The 20,571-nt window shown below is 41.4% G+C and overlaps 1 protein-coding gene across 1 annotated transcript in view; it reads right to left on the bottom strand.

Annotated features, from left to right (window-relative positions):
- The window catches only part of TBL2 (transducin beta like 2), a 648,257-nt gene that overhangs the window by 272,016 nt on the left and 355,670 nt on the right, over positions 1-20,571 (bottom strand). The window contains exon 5 of the mRNA XM_044054120.1: positions 9,760-9,886. Within this exon, the coding sequence (XP_043910055.1) occupies positions 9,760-9,886 (127 nt within the window). The remainder of the gene's footprint in view (positions 1-9,759; positions 9,887-20,571) is intronic.

Genomic DNA, 20,571 nt, shown 5'->3' with positions numbered 1-20,571 from the left:
TTGCTTTATCCTCCATTTTCTTTAACACCTCTTCTGCCTTAACACCAAACAAAGTATTATGCTGTAGTGGAGCATCCAATAATTTTACTTTAACATGGTCAGGTAAACTTTGTTCTTTCAACCAAGCATGTCTTCGAATAACTGAGCCTGTAACTGCGGCTCTACAAGAAGCCTCTAATGAATCAAAACCACATTGCAGAGTATGCTTTCCCACTTGTTCAGCTGCATGCAATAAATCCTGCATTTCTTTACTGTCAGGACTTTCTATATTTGTAACCATTTTCTGCTTTAACAATGACATGAGATACTGTTGATATTTAAGCATGTGAAACTGACAGTTTAAAGCTCTTACAGCTAAAGTAGCAGAAGTGTAAACTTTTCCCCCCATCTGTCCAGAGCTCTGGAATCCCTATCGGAGGGGACAGGATTTTTGGCAGTGGAAGCTTTGACCCCTTTAGGACCCTGAGAAATTGTTTCTGGGTCTGCTGTGGGGTTTTTGTAAAGAAATTTATGAGAGTCAGGGACCCTGTAGTACCTGTCTGGCTTTACTGGTGCAGGGGGTAAAGAATCTGGAGACAGACTGGATTCAGAAAAAACATCATCTACAATATCAGGCATATAGCCAGTGGCCTGTGCTGATGCAATAAAAGGAAATCTCTGAGCCTGTTCTTGGATTCTGAGTAATCCTGGCTCTCCCAATGGAAATGCTCTCTCATGGTGTGCAGGGTTTCCCCAAAAGAGTAATCCTCAGGCGGTGAGGCTGAAGGAATGAACTCTTCAGCATCCGAGTCCTCATAGGGAGGGAAAGAATAGCCCTGGTCAGAAGAAGAATCAGAGGAAATGGAAACCTGATCAGAGGAATCATAGTCAGTGTCTTGCCTAGGCCTTTTGTCAGGAGGGGGATTGGAGCCCCTGATTAAAGTAATAAGGTCTTCGGCCATTTTAAGCACGTTTCTTTGGCATGGATGACTGTTCTAAAGAATGCTGCACTTGTTTCCTTGTCTTTAATGGTGTTTTTGACTTTGCTGCTGTAGTAGCTTTAATTGTAAGCTGTGAAGGTCTGAAAACACCCTCAGAAGCCGGAGCCTGCTCAGTGGCTCCAGACCCATTTGCGGGTATAGTTTCCATAGGCCCAATACCTTGAGTTTCCACAGGCCTCGGTGTCTCCACGTGGCTGTCTGTTACGGCCTGTAGCTCTGAGGTAGTGGGTGTCAGGGGCTGCGAAAGCGCCTCACTGAGAACCGGCGACTGGCCTAGAAGTGGCTTCACAGTTGGTTTTGTACCTCGGATGCCTGTCTTTTTCTTTGTCTTTGCGTTTTTTATGCATTCCGGTCGTCGGTTGTTCTGACGGCATTATGTAATTAAATCTTTGTCCAAAATAATGTAAAGCAAAATAAACAGATGTTTAATAGTGCGTTTATTGAATCTAGCAGAAAACCGACAACTAGTAACGTCGTGGTCAGGGCCTAGGCAAGGAATGCATTAAGAGTGAAAGTCCTTATGAGGTATTTGCTTCCCACAAGAAATACTATTATTAACTTTTACTGACATCGGTCTGGAGCAAGAAAACGTTTCCCCAACGGGGTACTTAGCTTTACTGAAGACTTCGGTTCTGAAATTGAAATCTGAAAATCTCAGGAGTCGGCCGACCGGCACTTGTGAACTGCTTTTGCTTCGGGCACCGCGCGGCAAGAAAGACTGGAGAAAATGGCGTCGGTTGCAACTTTTATACCCCTGGCGCACTGACGTCAGGAAAGAGGCGACAGCAACCGATGCCAGACCAAGACTTTGGAACTCGGGCCGACTGCGGGTCGCCTGCCAGCAGGATAACCCAAGTGTAATGACTGCAACAGTGAAACACAATGAACATTATATACAAGGAATGTGGAACATGTGAAAGAGATCATCACCAAGAGGGTATTTGAAAGTATGCCAGACCCTAAAGGAGACAGTGAGTGAAAACATGTCCTTTAGTTATAGGAATTGTCTAAATCTGAAAAGACATTTGTTTTTATAATAACGCACCTTTAAATACAAAAGTTTTAAGATATAATAAGTTGAGGACTTATCTGTGCCTCAATTATGTTAACTAAGTACATAAGTGAGATTTTTTTTTTGTTCATCCAAAAAGAAAACTGTAATACAATTTAATGTTGTATATCTCGCTACCTGTATGAGATGTGCCTCCTCTGTCAGAAAGTGTGGTCATAGACTGAAAGACTGGATTACACAGCATCACTCAAATACATGGAAAAGTTTCTACTAATGGTTTGGCAAAGCATAGGATGGATAAAGGGGCTGACCATAAATTTGGCTTTAGGGTCATCCCAATTATATATAAAAATTTGAGAGGTGGAGACATAAATAAGTTAGAAATATGTAAGCTAAATTGGATTTTACGGTTACAAGCTGACTTAGAACCAGGTTTGAATGCCCATGCCAGCATCAAACCTGTATTAAGAAAAAAAACAGATGAACTTACATTGGCATAACATTTTATAAGCTTTCCAGTATTTTTAATATATATTTTATAAATATATTCCTATGTTTTCAGTGATTTGTCTATGTAGTTATGAATATTTTTCATATGATACAGTTCAACGCATTTGTTTTTCATAATTATTTTAAGGTTTTAACATGGTGAATTGTCATACTGTTGCTTTAAATCAGACTTGGGCTGTGTCACATGACTGTATGAAATTTACAAAATGGACAGCTACTAAGGCACTTTGGAGCGCCAAGGAAGGGTTTTTGCTAACCTGAAAGGTTGGCTGCATTTTACTTTGTTGGAATAAAGTTTACTTTTGAGCATTTCCATAGTCCGGGGTTTGCTTTTTTTGTTAAGCACTTTTGTCCGCAGACTTGGTTTACCACAGTGCTGGTCCTTTCTTATATTAGCTATATCCCAGCAAAGCTAGATGCACATTTTTGCTACAGCCACTGTTAACACTCTTTCACAGCTCGAACTTTCTTCTCAAACCAGCAAATGAAATGTGTGCAACCCAAATGTGAAGCACAAAATTAATTTATATAGGTGGTGATTTACTGACAGAGCCAGACCAGAGGTGGATTTCTGACTATCCATCCATTGGTCCAAGTTATGCTTAAAAAGGAATAGGAAGGAACTCTACTTCACATGGACAGGGAGCCTGTTCCAGATAATGGGAATTCTCCAAGAAATGCATCTATCTCTACACCATGCTGCATTTATGCTGCAAAATTTCGATCTTTTAATCTTAGTAGTTCTGATGCGGTTTTGTTTTGTCAAATGTGCAAAAGGTTAATCAAAACAAAGTCCAGGAATGCCCTGGATGCCAGGCAAAAACCACCTCTCAAAAGTCTGTACGACACTGACTAAAGAGAGGGCTTTGAGGCTATGAACATAGGACATTGTGTTTACTCCATGTATTCTTTTTGTAAGGAACTTTTGTGGACACTCCAGTCGCTGCATATGCCTGGAAAGGTACATACCGAAGGGGGCATTACATTCTGATAGGTCGGATGAGGGTCGAGTACAGTGGTATGATGACCTCTATGGATATAGATGCCATGCCCTTGCTTACAAGTTGAGCAACACAGAAGAATTTTTTTACTACACTGGACACATGCTGGTTAAATAAAGCCTAGGTTGCTGTTTACGCTAGTTCTCAGCTCTTCGACCAGTGAATCAATTTTTAAGGGTGTTTTATTGATGACGTAGTTACCTGGGGTGGCAAACTTCCCAAAAGGTACTATAATGCATTTCTTGATACTGAGTTTTAAGCCATGGCTTTGGCACCAAGCGTTTGTGCGTGTTAGACCTTCCTGAAGGATGTCATCATCTTGGGGGGGATTCAATGACTACTTCCAGTTTGCAATGTGTGAACTTAGTCAGCCAAAGGGTTTTGACATTGGAGAAGTAAATGCCAAATAAGAGTGGGTCCAGCACAAAGTCCTGAGGGGGCTACACTGGTGATCAGCCTCTTTGTGGAGATGGCCTGAACGGTTCTAACCTTCTGGGTTCTATCAGTGAGCCAGCTAGCTATCTAGTGAGTTATAAAGGGGTTTATACCTGGTTCCATACATTTGTTGACAATGCCCAAGTGGGGTTGTATCCAATGCTTTAGCCAGATTGAGGTAGGCAGTATGCTCCATTTTCCCCTCATCAATTGCCTTAGTGACCTTTCAAAGAATTCCACCAGATTCAGTAAAGCATGACCTTCCTCTGACAAAGCCAAACTGGGATGGATACAGTATCTGCAGGTCTCCCATGTCCTTACTGATAATTTTCATAATTCTTTCCTTGGCTTTGCAAATAAGACTAGCCAGACTAATGGGTTTGTAGTTTCCAGGATCTGTTGAAGGTCCTCCCTTAAGAAGGGGGGTGATAGTTACAGTCTTCCATTCACATGGCGCAAATCCTTTTTTAGGACTACAGTTAAATAATGAGGTCCCTATTATTTTGGCAAATGCAATGGAATGCAAATGTTGTTTAGTCGAACGTCATTACACGAAATGGCAAAATACCAAAAGCACGGAACAGTGATTTTTTTTTCCTAGGGGGAAAAAAAGAATCACTGTGCCATTTTCGGGACTTTGCCATTTCCTCCACTGCGGTGCGATCTTGGAGTTGGTATATTTAAGTAGGGGTGTGTGGGGGGCACAGCCCCCCCACTTTATTTTGTGTGCGTGTTTTTTTTTTTTTTTTTTTTAACGCATCGGCAATTTTTTTTCCCTGGGGGGAAAAAATCTCTGATTCGTGTTGGGTTTTCGAGGATTGTGCGTCGATTATATAGCGTTCGCAATTCATTATGTTTGCTTATATAATATAGACCCAAACAATGAATTCAGGGATCCTGATAAATCATATTTTAGACTACTCAGAAGGCATCCTAGGATGTTTTCAGGGCACACTGAGGCTGTGTTCTTGGCTTTAGTTAGTGCAGCTAATACATGCTCCCTAGTTATAGCTGGAGGGATTATGTTTAAGGGTAATTTTGAGAGGATGACTGGGGGCGAGACATGGGTAAAGATGTAACTGAATTTGTCTGCTAATAGGTTTGCTATATTGCCAGGCTCCATGAATGTGGCAACATTAACCACCAGTTTAGCACACTGCTGTGTACTGCCCTAGAGGTTTCGGATAGCTATAGAAGGCCTTATGGTTATCTTTCACCTGGGAAACTATCTTAACCTCAAAGTTGGCTTTGCTTGACCTAATTAATCCTCTTAGTTGTCCATTTACTTTGATGAGAGATTTTCTATTTTTATGGGAATTACCCTTCCTGATTTTTGCCATATTTTTTTCCCTTTTGTTGTATATATCCTGTTTAAATTGGGATCCCACCAGGTTGGTTTGTTTCTAGGGCTACTCCTGGGCTTACTTCTAAGTAGGTACAGCAGTCTCTATATGCAGCCATTAACATGATTGTACAGTGTTTCTGACAGCAATTCGGCATGCAATGCTGTGTTTTCTAAGTTTGCAGGGCACTGCATTTTGACAATCCACCATTTAATTAAGGTAATTTGCCTTAGAATAGTTCTTAACTGCTACTGGTTTTAATGGGATTACGGAATTGATTTTGATTTCAAAGGAGACAGCTATATGGTCGGACATTACCAGAGAGGATGAGACCATTGGGGAGGGAGCAGCATTCTCCCATATTTGTAACCACAAGGTCTAATATGTTGGAGCCTCTAGTGGGCGTTCTTACTATTTGGTCAAGGGTATTTGTATTTACAAAGTGCAGGAATCTCTGTGCCTGCAGACTTGAGGCTGTCTAGGATTACCAGTCTATAGAGGGACAATTAGTCTCCCATGAGTAGAGTGTTAGGTTGGTTGCCAAGTGTCTCCAGTAGGTCCAAATATGCACTTTGAGCATCTTGGGACATGGAGAATAACATGTAGCTGGCTAGGATATGGTATGGAATTTTGTCTAAGGTGATCTGCATGTGGAGGAACACCAGTATGCCATCCTGTATGACCACTATAGAGGTATGCTCGTATTGAGACACCTCCTCCTTCAGCCCTTTTCTGGGCAGCTACTGGTCTAAAAGTGTGAAAGGCACTGAAACCATGCACTGCCAAGGTACTGTCTTCCGCTTTAAACCATGTCTCGGTAACTGCACAGATGTCTATATTCGAGTGTGATGGCTTGGAGGGAGTCTACATTTTTTTTTTTTTTAGGCTCCTGGCACTGAGCAGTAACACCCTGAGGTTCAGTTGAGTTGATTTTGCTAAGCTGGTAAGTCTGTCAATATGGCATTGCCTAAAAAAGGCACTATGGGTGCAGATAAAGTTTTAGCCAGTATTCAAAAGCCTACAGAGGAGAGATGCAGACCATCCTTAGCAAAGCAATGTGGTCTAGGCAAAGCAACGTGGTCTGTTAACTATGTCCTCCCAAACTAACAAATATTGGATCTCCTTAGAATGACATCAGAAAGACAGCCAGCTGTTGGAATCAATCATTTTTTGCTCATAATGTGGCATCATCCTCTGTGATGGTAATAGGCGGCTCAGTGCTGGGCTCATACCAGCCTGAGGCACACAGTCTAAAAGCTCCATAATGCCTCCCTTTATATATAATCTCAGGTCATTTACACCTAGGTGGACTATAATGGAATTTTACTGGTACCTGTAGTGTAAGGTACCTGTAAGTGTAATGACTTCAGTGCATGTGTGACTTGATGGATTCTGGTTCCAAATAAGCAACTAACAGTTATCTTCTCTGTTGAACCTGGTTAGAGGGGCATTGGTATATCTTACAATGGAGTCCCTTATGACGACAGTCCTAGGCACTGTGCTTCCTTGCCTTAGGGGCTTAGTGTCTGAAGGTTCACTGAGAGTAATTGTACGTTTGGTGTTTTTTCTGTGCGTCTTTGGATTTGCTGAGGCATAGCTTTGACAACAGGTGATCTAGGCAATCTTTGTTGTTTACAAAGACTGCTTTTAAGTACCTCAGCATATGCTAGTCTGTGTGTGTTGTGTATTATGTGAGGTGAGTGTTGTGCGAGTGGTTTCGACAATCTGATGTGCACTTGTATGTGAGAGTTGAGCCTCTAGTGTCATTGTGTTAGTACACATTTCGCATATTGCATCTGCTTCAAGGATAAAGTGGCCGTCAGTAAACATGAAACAACTGCTACATTGTCTCAAGATGCCCATATCCAGAAAGCTGTCTACAGAGAAGTTAGAAAATTGCATATACATACTGTTCAGTCCCTTGATTTGTGAGCTACAAGGGGGTGGTGTATTGGGTGAGAAGGCTATTAAGGGTACTTTGTTGGGGTAGATTATGCTAAACAGCACTAAATTCTATTAACTTTAATGTTTACACAACCCTGAATTCAACTAAATCTGTAGGTATTGCCACTTGAGTCTTTTCTAGCTGCTCTAATCTTGTTGGTGCACAAGCTATTTGTGCTAGATTGCTCATTTACATGGCACAGTTTTACGAGCTGTTCTTTCTATGCGTTTTCTACTGCATAGGGCACTGCTAACTCATGCAAATATGCAAAATATCGAGTAGCAGAAAACTAAATAATGAGTCCTCTGACCAATAAAATGACTACACGACAAATCCTTTTATTTCCCAACTCAAACAGACCAGGCAAACACTTTTTGTGCCTTTAATTTGCACACAATTCACACCACACATAGCCTCAACACAAATTATGCCTAAACATAACCAATTTAATGACTCTTTCTGACTCTGTTATGAATTGTGCAATCATATTCTCACAAGAGACAAGCAAACTTCAACATACACGTTTGACAGTAGAAAATTCTAAAAAATTGCTGTAGAAGATTACACTTTTTCCCTTAAATGCATCAAAAGCCTTCCCATCCTTGTCAGAAGGAGTGGGATTACTATTAACCATATGCTTACCAGTATCTGGGTTCACTAAAGCAACAGCTGCTGTGCTATATCTGAGATGCTTATATAAAAACCTAAAAAACTAGAGGCACTTTACAAAGTTCATCTGCTTTCTTGAGGGCAAGCAGGCTGGCTTGTCGGGGAAATTGCAGTCTAACAAAACATCCTCCAAACCAAACAAAACAGGAGAAATAGGAGTAAGTTTTGTAAATTCCAGTTGTAAAAAAATAACACTTGCTGAGGAACAGACAAGCATCTATCTCTGTTTTCCCACTGAAACAACTGATTCATTCTAGAAATATTTTCAGAGACAGAATCCTTCAAAATTACTAGCAACCTTTTTTTTAAGCACAAAAATAAAAAAGTAATGATCTCATTTAAAAAGTATACAAAAGTTATGTGAAAGTCATTAAAACATTTTCACCTAGCTATAAATTAATACATTTTACAAAAAAAAAAAAAAATGTTTTCTGCCATAAAAAGTTAAATGGAAGTTTTTTTTTCCTGAAAGAAACTTATCTGCCCAGCAATGGAACAACGTTAGCCAATCATATATCCTAAGCCAAAAACACACCAAAACCACGGAAGAATCAGTCAGAACCAGATGGAAAAATATAGATATACCACTTTGAGTGAAATACAGCCCTTCGGCTCGCAAACCACACGATTCCAAAAGTTGAAATATATCCACTTTATTGACAGTTAAAACCAGCCTGTATGGCTCAAAAAACAAAACAAAAGTAATGCAAGTTGAGCGCGCTTTCCCTTTGCTCAAATACAAAGCTTCGTCAGAACGTACAGACTGGTTTTAACTGTCAATAAAGTGGATATATTTCAACTTTTGGAATCATGTGGTTTGCGAGCCGAAGGGCTGTATTTCACTCAACGTGGTATATATATATCTTTTTCCGTCTGGTTCTGACGGATTCTTCCGTGGATTTGGTGTGTTTTTGGCTTAAATGTTATTTCTTCTGGTGTTTTTTCGATCATACAGCCTCAAAAGTCCACAGAGGGGTGTTCTTTTCAGCAGCAGGAAAACTCAGAAGGCCTTGGCATCCAAACCTGACTTAGTCAGCTCAGCTTGACTGAGCTAACAGTTTGGCACATGGAAGGTGCCCTGAAGGCTTTGGAAGCATGCAGGATAACAATCAATATTGTTAAGGCTACTGCACAGTAAAGAAATGAAGAAGATTTACAGCACTCTCCTGCTGCTGCTACTTATACTAAGACTGAACCACAAGGTTCTCTGCATTCTTTTAAATTAAGGGCAGAAGGGAGGATTTTGCAACCATGGTGGGAAAGGCTCTGCCCTTGCTTTTCCACATTTCTAAAGTGCCGTTGAACTTGTTTGCCATAAAGGAAAGGTCCAGTTAAGACAGAATTCAGAAATACCATCTTACTCTATAAAAGTCGTCTGAAAGATGAAGCCAGGTGTTTTTGCCCCCATATCTGCCAACTATCAAGCCTCCTTTAATTACATTCGACTCATTTACTCCCCTGTCCTAGGATATTACCCAGTACAGTACTGGGGCAAAAGACTTCTAGAAGGTTCATTATACAAGTTGCTCCAGCCTTTGCTGGCATTACAGCAAATGGTGTCAACCTTTTGGATGGATGCACTTGGAAATCAGATGGATAAACTCGGAGGGGCACATTCCACTAACTGTAGTCACTGATCTACTGGAGGGTTACATTTCTGTTGTACATTAAGCAAAGTCTTTTTAAAAAGACAGTGCAGATAAGCAGTTATTGTGACAGCTCAGGCTAACCTACGCTATGATTTTAACTTAATACACAGCCTTGTACATATTTACTATCATCTAAATTTTCAAAGCTAATCCTTGCACATTTCTCTGGTTTTGACAAAAAATTTAAATAATTTAACTTATCATGATATACACACCTCCCACATGGTGAAACAGTTGCATAGGCATTGTTCATCTGATTAGTGTTAACTGAAGCAAGCACTTCTCCTTTCAGGTCCCAAATCAGTATAGTGGTATCACTAGAAGCAGTCATGATGAACTTCCCTGCAAAGAAAGAACAAACTCCATGAGAAAGCAGAAATCTGACATCAACTGTGAACTCTAGCAAATGCAGCAGAACACCATAAGCTCCACAAATGCAGATTCTGGAAGCATTGTTCATAGCACACCAGTTTCAGTTTTATCAAGACAAGAGACAATGACATACCTGATCTGATTATATCAAAGATTAGAGGGTATTTCATGTGTCTATGCATACAGAACCCAGCAAACAGAACACACACACACACACGGATCAGTAAAGGAAAGTACAGTTTTGTACCTACCATAAATGTAGATGTTCGAGGATCCACATTGCTGCAGTCATAACCTGTGGGTAGTCCGCTGTCCTCGGTCGGCCCGAATACCAAAGTGTTAGGCCGGCGTCGGTCATGGTCGCTCAGAGCTGATGTCAGTACGCAGTAGTACTTAAGCGCATGACCGACGCCATATCCTCAGTCTTTCTTGCCCCAGATGTCAGAAGGCCTAAAAAGGAAAGGCCATAGCCAAAATAGAAAATACCCAACAACCAACATAGATAAAATAATAATTATCCCAAAAGAAACACAGCAACCCCAAACTATAGAGGGAAGGAGGGAGGAAAATTGGACTGCAGCAATGTGGATCCTCGAACATCTACATTTATGGTAGGTACAAAACTGTACTATGTTCTTCGTCTCACATTGCTGCAGTCATAACCTGTGGGTAGAATCCCAAAGCAAAGGTAAAGGGAGGCTGGCAAACTAAAAAGCATTAGGAGCTGCCAACATGCCCTGTAAAACTGCAGTGGCAAACCCAGCCCTAGACTTAGAATAAAGAGGGAGATGGGTAATGTTTAGTAAAAGTGTGCACTGAACTCCAAGTAGCTGCCTCCAAAATATCCTTAGTAGCTACCCCCCTTAAAAAGGCAGTAGATGTGGCGGTAGCCCTAGTGGAATGAGGTCTGATCCCAGCAGGAACATCCTTTCCATGATGAAAATAACAAAAAGCAATACAATGGCCAATCCACTTAGAAATAGTTTGCTTTGAAACAGCCTTCCCTTGTGAACCCAAAGCAAAAGAAATAAATAACTGTTGAGTCTGCCTGAATTCTTTAGTTCTGCTCAAATAGTAGCGTAACTGCCTGTGAATATCCAAAGAATGCAAGACTTTTTCCCCTTTATTTTGGGGATCAGCATAAAAAGTAGGCAAATTAATAGACTGGTTTAAGGCCACATTAGAAATAACTTTAGGCATAAAAGTAGGGTTAGTAAGGACACCCTATCCTTATGGAATATCAGGAAGGGTTCAACTGCCATGAGAGCCTGTAATTCAGATACCTTCCTAGCAGACGTAATGGCCAACAAAAAAGCAGTCTTCCAGGACATAAACTTCAACTCAGATGTAGCTGCAGGTTCAAAAGGAGGTAAAGTAAGCTTTTCCAACACAAAATTGAGATCCCAGGAAGGAGTAGGAGCTCTACGTGGGGGTCTTATGTTCTTTGCCCCTCTAAGAAATTGTTTAAACAAAGGGTGAGAAAATAAAGGAGGGTCACAATCATAGTGAGGAGAAATGGCTGCAGCATGAACTTTCACAGAGGAAAAAGACAAACCCTTGTCTAGTAATTCAGTAAGGTACTGTAGTGTAAAATTCAAATTAGGCACCGAGACATCAAAGCTCTTTGCTGTGCTCCAAAAAAAAAATCTCCTCCATTTATCAGCATAAACTTTTCTAGTACTAGGCCGTCTGGCTTCCAAAATGACATTCAAAACCTGTTGAGGAAGCTGAGACCCCCCAGGGTCTAAAACAGAATACGCCAGGCTGTCAGATGCAGGGACTGTACCCTGACATTGAGAAAATGATTGCTTGACTGAGACAACAGGTGAGGAATTGGTGGCAAAGGCCAAGGAGGCTCCTGAACTAAACTCCTCAGCAGAGGATATCAGTGCTGACGTGGCCAATCTGGTGCTATTAGAATCATGCAAGGCTTGTCCTGCCTAACTTTCAAGAGTACCTTGGGAAGGAGAGGCAGAGGAGGGAAAGCATAGACGTGAAGGTTGTTCCAACTGAAAGATAGAGCATCCACTTTCCAAGCTTTTGGGTGAAACATCTTTGTGCAAAATTTTGGCAGATGGAAATTTAGTGGAGAAGCGAATAGATCTATGTCTGGAGTTCCCCAAGCCACTGTCAACTGTTGGAATACGCGAGGATCCAATTTCCACTCGTGGGGATCCACAATTTGTCTGCTCAATACATCTGCTAAGGAGTTCTGTGCTCCTGGCAGAAACCGTGCTAGAAGAGTGATGTGCAAACTCAGAGCAGTCTCCCACAAAATCATAGCTTGTCTGCAAAGAGGGTAAGAATGGGTTCCCCCCTGCTTGTTGATGTACCACATGACAGTTGTGTTGTCTGTTTGAATCAACACCTGTCCTGGTTGAAGTAGATCCTTGAAGGCCATCAGGGCAAATTGGACTGCTAACATCTCCTTCATGTTGATATGCAAATGCTGTAGTCTGGGAGGCCACGTGTCTTGAATCCATTTCCCACTGAAGTGTGCTCCCCAAGCCAGGTCTGAGGCATCCGTTGTTAAGATCTGACTCGCCTCTGGTCGGGTCACAGAGTCCCTTGTTTAGGTGACATTCCTGAGCCCACCACAAGAATTCCTTCTGGATGCAAGGTATTATCTGAATGACAGTGTCCAAACCGTGGCAGTGTTGAGTCCATACACTTTTGACATACCATTGTAGCTTCCTCATATGCAGTTTGGCATTGAGAAGTACCAGAATGCAAGATGCCATGAACCCCAAGGCTTGAAGGACTGTCCTTGCAGTCAGCCTGGACATTACTGATAATTGCTGGAAGTATAGGTGAAGATTTCTTTGTTTGTCCGGGGTCAAAAAAGCCATCTGAGAGGCTGTATTCAGTCTCACACCCAGAAAGCACATGTCCTGAGAGGGTACTAGACTGGACTTTGTTTCGTTCACAGAATACCCTAGGCACCTTAAAACTGCCATTACATACTGTAGATGTTGAAGTAACTTGTCTTTGTCTTGAGCAAGAATCAGGCAATCGTCCAGATAAGGATAAATTTGTATTCCTCTCAGTCTTAAGAAAGCTATCACAGGAGCCAGAACCTTTGTGAACACCCTGGGCGCAGTAGATAAGCCAAAGGGCAATGCAGAGAACTGATAATGAAAAGTACCAGCCCAAAAACGCAGGAATCTCCTGCAGCTGGGCCTGATAGGAATGTGAAGATAAGCCTCTTTGAGATCCAGAGTTACCATCCAGTGATCTTTGCCTAGCAGAGGCAGAAGTTGCTGTAAAGTTAACATCTTGAACTTTGGAATGTCTAGGTATGTTTTGAGAATGGACAAATCCAGAATTGGCCTCCAAGTGTTTCCTTTCTTCGGCACAAGGAATAGGCGAGAATAAAACCCTAGGCCTACTTCTGACGGAGGTACCACCTGGATTGCCCCCATTTGCTGAGGAGGAACATCTGGCATGCCTTTGAAAGGAGGAAAAGTGTGAAAATAAAACTTGTAGCCTTGATTTATTATGTCCAACACCCATTTGTCCTGGGTGACCAAATGCCAATTCAGTTTGAAAAGTGCCAACTTTCCTCCTAGAGGAGCTGCCAGACAGGAAGAATCTGGCAGCTGGAGATACAGGTCATTGGGTCTGTTTACGAAAAGGTTGACCCCTGCCCTCCCCAGACGATTAAGCAGGAGAACTCCAAGTCCTAGGTCTGAAAGAACCCTGAGCGTGAGCTCTGCCCCTACCACGTCTAGACCTGCCCCTAGACTGAAAATCGGAAGAAGGGTAAGACCATCCTCTTGCAGGCCAATTCCTGCTAAACTTAGGGGGCTGCACTTGCAAAAATTCCTTAACCGTCTGCATAGACTTAGCTTTGTCTTCCATCTTTTTCAAAACTAATTCCACAGGAGAACCAAAAAGAACTTCAGATTGAAGAGGAGCATCCAAAATTTGAGCTTTAACATGCTCTGACAAATTTTGATCCTTAAGCCAGGCATGCCTACGAATAACTGAACCAGTAGCAGCCACCCTGGAAGAAGCCTGAAGAGCATCGAAGCCACACTGCAAGGAATGTTTACCAACTTGATCTGAGGGATGAACTAAGTCCTGCAATTCCTTACACTCTATACCCTCAGCTAAAGCATCTACCTTAGATTTCAACTGACCTAACAGAAAGTTCTGATATTTCAGCATATGAAACTGGCAATTTAAAGCCCTCATAGCTAGCGTGGAGGAGGTATACACTTTTTTACCCCACCTATCCAAAGCTCTAGAATCTTTATCCAGAGGAACTGGATTCTTAACTACAGAAGCCCTGACACCCTTAGGCCCTTGAATAATAGTTTCCAGGTCAGCTCTAGGACTCTTATACAAATATTTATGTGCCTCTGGAACTCTGTAATACCTGTCTGGCTTGACAGGGGCAGGTGGTAAAGAATCAGGATTAAGGGAAGCTTCAGAAAAAAACATCCTGAACAACATCTAAAACAGGGGGAATAGCCAAAGGTAAAAAACAAAAATTCCCTAAGCCTCTTACGAGAATCTGAGAAATCCTGACCTTCCCACTTGAAATGCTCCCTTATGGAGTGCAAGGTTTCAGAAAAAAAAATCCTCTGGAGGAGAAGCAGAAGGACAGGAATCCTCTGCATCCGAATCAGAATAGGGAGGAAAATCCTGAATATCCTCAGCTGAAGACTCAGAGTAATCTGAGGAATGCTCCAAACCCTCTAAATCTGTCTCCACCCTAGGCCTCTAATCAGGGGTTCTATGCCCCCTCCAGAGAAAAGTAATCAAATCCTCTGCCATTTTTAACATATGTTTTTTAGGAACAGAGCCCGAAGAACTAGGGCTGATGCCTGTACCAGAAAGACCAGGTCTAGCTTTAGCAGGGCCTTTAGTGACAGAAGTAGAAGGCCTAATGACCTTTTGTAAGGATGGAACCACAGTAACTTGAGAAGCCCCCTCGGCCTGACCTAACTCCCGAGAGGCCAACTCCTGTAATAGTAAAGGTTCCCCCTGTGATTCCGCCGAGACCTCGGCTGGATCCACAGATTCAACCGTAGATTCCATAGAACCGGCGTCCGCAACGGACGACTCATCCTGTTTAGACTTCAACGATTTATCTTTTCGTTTTTTTGCGGTAGCGGGCGTCGGAGGATCAGACGGCATGTTGTAGTTACACCGCTTACTGAAAACAAGCCTAGCACAGTCTAATCTGCGTTTTATGGTGCGCTTATTAAATCTAGCGACACCCGACTACGTCGTGCTCAGGCCCCAAGCAAGGAATACAGAGAGAGTGATAGTCCCTATGAGGTATCTGTTTCCCACAAGAAATACAATTAACTTTTTCTGACATCCGGATTAACTGAGGCAAGAAAAGACAAAAATATTCCCCAACGGGGTACTTAGCCCAACTTGGTCTTCGGTCTGAAACTCGAAAAGTGAAAATTTCAGAACGCCAAACGGCACTTGCAAACGCTGCTTCTGCTTCGGACCACGCGGCAAGAAAGACTGGGGATATGGCGTCGGTCATGCGCTTAAGTACTACTGCGTACTGACGTCAGCTCTGAGCGACCATGACCGACGCCGGCCTAACACTTTGGTATTCGGGCCGACCGAGGACAGCGGACTACCCACAGGTTATGACTGCAACAATGTGAGACGAAGAACATCTGTATTCTCCTCATTTGTTTTCTAATTTAGTATGCCTGTGAAGTACAACTGTGTTATACACTATGCGTAACAGGACATGACTGGACCATCACTGTCTTCTGGGCATGTAATTCTGTAATACAACTCACAGTGCTGGCTCCACTTGTTCTCTGTAATCAAACATGAGAATGAGTCTAGGTACTTGGATTGGTTGCTTGAGAATATATGTAGGTACAACCAAGCCCCATTAGGCCGAGTGCATCAGAGCTGTAAGCCAGACAGAATTTCTGCACTGCTGTAAGTTACCACTAATTACAGACACTACATAATCTCTACATCATTACCAAAGTCATAAGACCATGTTCTTCACATTAAAGAAACTTATGATAAACTGATCATTACTGTTCTCTCAGCTTGAAGTAGTGCACAGTTGAGCTGCCTATTCCTGGGAAACGCACCACACTGTTGTGGATGGAGAGACCACAAGTGAATAGTTTCCTTGATGGCTGCAAAAAGATGGACATGTACTATGCAATTCTACAGCTATCACACACACTTTCTGAAGACAGGTTCTTTTTCAAGCAGCAAACCTAATACAATACAGCTATCTGGTGGCTAAATAGGGCTGAGGACCATTAGAACACATTCTGTGCCCAACACAGCACAAATATTAATATGTTGCACTGAAACAGCAGGTGGAAGGAAAAATCTACCGTGAAGACAAGGACAATTCAGTCATACATTGACAGAGTACATAGAAAAAATGTATTATAGTAAGTCATTCTCCCATTCTACACAGTGTCTGGCTGGGTGGACTACCAGGTTAAATATCCAGATTTCCAGTAAACACCAGCTAGGCAAGTGTCGCATCAAACTCATATAAGGCTTTAAGAACTCAAATCCAGTTTACAATGCATAATAAAGGTGTGGACAGTCAACACATACTCCAATAAAGAAAGCAGCGGAAATTGCCACTTCTCTTGTCAAACAGGCCATGCTAGATCTCTGAAGACATAAAATGCAAATCATCTGAAGCACCTGCTTCCACACTGGGACTAAACTTGCTGGCTGCAGTCTTTGAGAAACATTTGGTCCTAGTAATGAATATATATTCAACACAAATTCATCTACAGTCCCATTCTACTCAGAATTCACTCACCTACTGAGGGGGAAGGCAGAAGTCAGCCAGCTGGATTTTTTGGTTTAAGGCAATGCTGTCTTAGACATCAAAGATAACAAGGTAGCAGAAACAGCCACGTCATCTCTGTGGAAGACAGTGCAATGTTCTAAACACAAGAGGACTAAAGTTCTGACATCATTCTGTGTAAAATGATTAATCTGGAGAATTGATGTTCCAAGAATGAATTTTTAATGGAAATACACATTGACACAAGTAGAGCTTTTTTTTTAATTCTTAGTGGCTTGAAAGAAAAATACACTGCAGCTCTGAAAACAAAAAGAGGTCAACAAGTAAGACATGGAGAAAGGCAGGACAGTACATATTCATGAATAAGTAAAGCAGGCCCTTATGAAGCAACACAGAGAGAAGGGAGGTATGACAGAGAGAAACAAGTAGAAGACCCTGAGGAAGTTTGTACTTGAAATGACACTAAATATTACTGAAAGAAAATCTCTTACATTTTTACAAACAGGATTTTCTAATACAACATCTCTTCTTTTCCTCCACACCTACAGTCTTAAAAGAGAGCAATTTCTTACTGAAAAACAAATCATCCGGCAAGTGTAACAAGTATTTTACTGAAAGAAACAGCACTTTGATGTTGAAATGCGAACTTCTCCTTGAAATAAAGTCAATCAAAGCAGCTCACAACCTCCTTAAGGTTCAATTACCAGGGACTCTTTTCTGCCGATGTTTTAATAACTTTCTGAAGCAGACATACTGGAGGGGAAAGCACAGAAAATACCAACTCACCAAAATGCATTGTGCATCCTGGTCCACAACTTGAGTGAATTAAAACTTCCTGGAATGCAAAAAGGTTCCCATTTTAGAAAGCTCACAAGATAAAGCTACCATACTGCTCAGCTGAGCAGGCCTAAAGACTGCAACCTGGCAATGAACTTCTTGTATCTGAAGAACCATCAATGCTAATTCCCCTAAATGCATGGCTAGCCTGTAAACATGTTAAAAACCTGCACAGACCTTATACTGCTACACAGCTACCAGTGTTTACCCGCAAGACCTCTTGAAAGATTAATTTTTTTGTATTATTCTAGTGCCACAGCAGGGTTTTTAATTTTCATTTACAATGGAGCTCAAAATTTCCTGGACTGTAAGAAATTCTAGAAGCACTTCTCATCCCAAGTTCAACACATCTGTGGGCATGGATCCTGATGGACTACAGTTGTGGAAAAGATTTTCCAGTCATTAGAGATGTAACCATCTACTACTTCATCTCCTTTACTACGGGGAACAGTGCAGAAGTCTGCTGCAGTGGAGAGTCAGCAGGCAATTCTTGAATTCCCACACAATAAAGTACAGTTGTGCAAGATGTTCGAATTCCATACTGCTGTAGTAGCCTTTGGCTATTCTTTACTAGGACATAAAAGTGGGCCTTCTTCAGAAGCCCTGAGTCTCTCCCACACCTCCATTCGCTGATGGCCAGTACCAAATCTGATAAACTGCAGCCGGAAGGAGGTGACTTCAGAACTTTCTTGTCCATGGGGGATGGGAAACAGGAAGCACAACCTCATCCTGAACCTCTGATCAGATATAAACACAACAGCATTTTATATCCCCCAAAACAATTATGCATAGGAAAGAAAAAAGGGAGTGGAGGTGAGTGCAGCTACTGCAGCAGTAGGGAAGTTTAACATCTGCTAATATGGTAAGGTCCTACACAACTACACTGTCTTTGTCATTCCCACTGCTGCAGTAGTCCTGGGATATTTGGGTTGATTACCAAAGCTTATCGTATCTGGAAGGAGGAAGGATAAGGGTCGAGGAGCTCTTAATCAATGGTCCTTGCAAAGCTAGCTCTACAACTGGAAAAGGAATCCTGCTTGTGATGTTTTAAAAACATGTATGTACACAGGACCAAACAGCAGCTTCTAGAGTCCATCCTTTTCCAGTATGCTATTGCAGAGGATCCCGTAGCAGTGGCGGCTAGTGACTTCAAATTAAAGGGGTGCTCCAGGAGACAGCTGAATGGGTGGGGCCAATGGGAAGGGGTGTGGTCAACTAGAAAGGGGTGGAGCTGTGCTCAAAACCACAACAACTGGAACTTTAATTAAATACGTTGCCCTGGGTGTGAAACTGTCATTACGAGAGTCCAATCAAGACAAAATGAAGTGTAGCAGTAAAAATATTTCAATGTATTGGCTACATGACAACTTAATATCTAGATGGAAACACGAAGGTTGTGAGGCATGAAAAAATAAATTACTTTTTAAATACATTACTGGAATGCCAGTCAAAATCAAGTATAAAAAAAACCAAGCATCCCTCAACTCAAGCCACTTCTCCTTGCACTGCAGTTCTAATTATAACTTATATTCAGCTTTATAAAATTACCAAGTAACATGCAGAAAGTAGCAATCTCTGTGATACCCCCACTTGTAAAAATGTTTCTTATCCAAAAAAGACATGCTGCCTGACAACTATCTACTTGTTTCATGGGGAAGACATGATCAAAGTAAAAAATGAACAGCAAACAAGAAACAAGCTCAAGACAAATTGCTTAAAGGATTACTGCACAAGTTATGGACCGCACATGATAGACTGGCATTCTGTTTAGTTTACAGGTAAAGCCTGCAAAGATGACTGCAAGTCTCCAACAAATGTAATGAGCTTCTCAAAATACTGTAATCCTGTCCTTTTATTACAAATACTGTCATATGCAATTCAATACCTAAGGCTTATACATTATCTAGTTATGTAAATATTTTCTGCATGGCAACAACGAAAAGGCTTTCAATGTTGGTAATTCTTTAACAGTATGCTTATTGAAGCTTACTTGCATCTTACAATCTCCAACAAGCTTACCTGATGGTCATTAAAACATTGCTACTTAAACACAGAGCAAAAAGGCACTGCGAGAGCATGCATTTTCTGAATAATAAGCATAAATCAACAGTATACAAATATGACAGAAAACCAGAACATTCTGCAAAATCAAGGACAGATGAAAAGCCATGGTCGTACTTGTGGTTTACCTTGGATGGAGGAATACACTGCACACTTAACTGTATAACTGCTCCTTGCCTTGCTTGGACACATCCAGAGCCACTACAATGGGGATTGGGGTGCAACAAGTATGACACAATCTAAAATGTCTCTGGCTGACTGTGATGGCTCGGACACTCGTACCTCTCAATCTCAGAACAAGAAATATGGATAAAGCCATACATAGAAGTGGGACACAGGCCCAAAAATAAGGACAAATTTTAAATATTGCTCTTATAAACTTAGAAAGATAATAGAATAGTAGTAGGTCTTGCATTAGTATGAATTTTCTGAAGGGTATGAAATCTGAAACTCAAATGTCTGCCATTATTTTCTAACTTCAATCTTTAATGATATGCCACTAATTTGCCAGAAAACCACAACTTTATGAAAAACAGACCAAAAATGTGATGCAAAAATATAAAATTGATCCACAATACAGCTGGGATCCTGTCAAAGAAGGGACACCTTTTTAATATTAGTACTGTTAACTTGAGCAGCTGACAAAAATAAGAGCATCTACATGCTTTTCTGAAATAAAAGCAAACTATAACTCTGATCATTACAGTTATTTATAATTGTAAACTGCCATTTTGTGGAGGGATTATTAGGGGGACAGCAGCATTTTGAGCCAAAACTGGGGACGGTTGAGAGGTTTGGATATTCCTAATTCTATAAGGCGATTTATTTGCACATACTTCTTAATGCAGGAAATCTGCATAAGGCCAAATATATTGGGGGAACATACAAAGAGTACTAAAATTGCTCTTGTATAAACTTAAGACAGTTAATAGAATAACAGGTCTTGCTTTAGTATACATTTTTCTGAAGGTTATGACGTCTG

The sequence above is a fragment of the Protopterus annectens genome, chromosome 13.part0 (genome assembly GCF_019279795.1).
Source record: "Protopterus annectens isolate FY-2018-M chromosome 13.part0, PAN1.0, whole genome shotgun sequence".
In the NCBI taxonomy this organism is placed as follows: Eukaryota; Metazoa; Chordata; order Ceratodontiformes; family Protopteridae; genus Protopterus; species Protopterus annectens.
The sequence above is the reverse complement of the archived record's forward strand: the minus strand, read 5'-3'. Positions and strand labels throughout refer to the sequence as shown.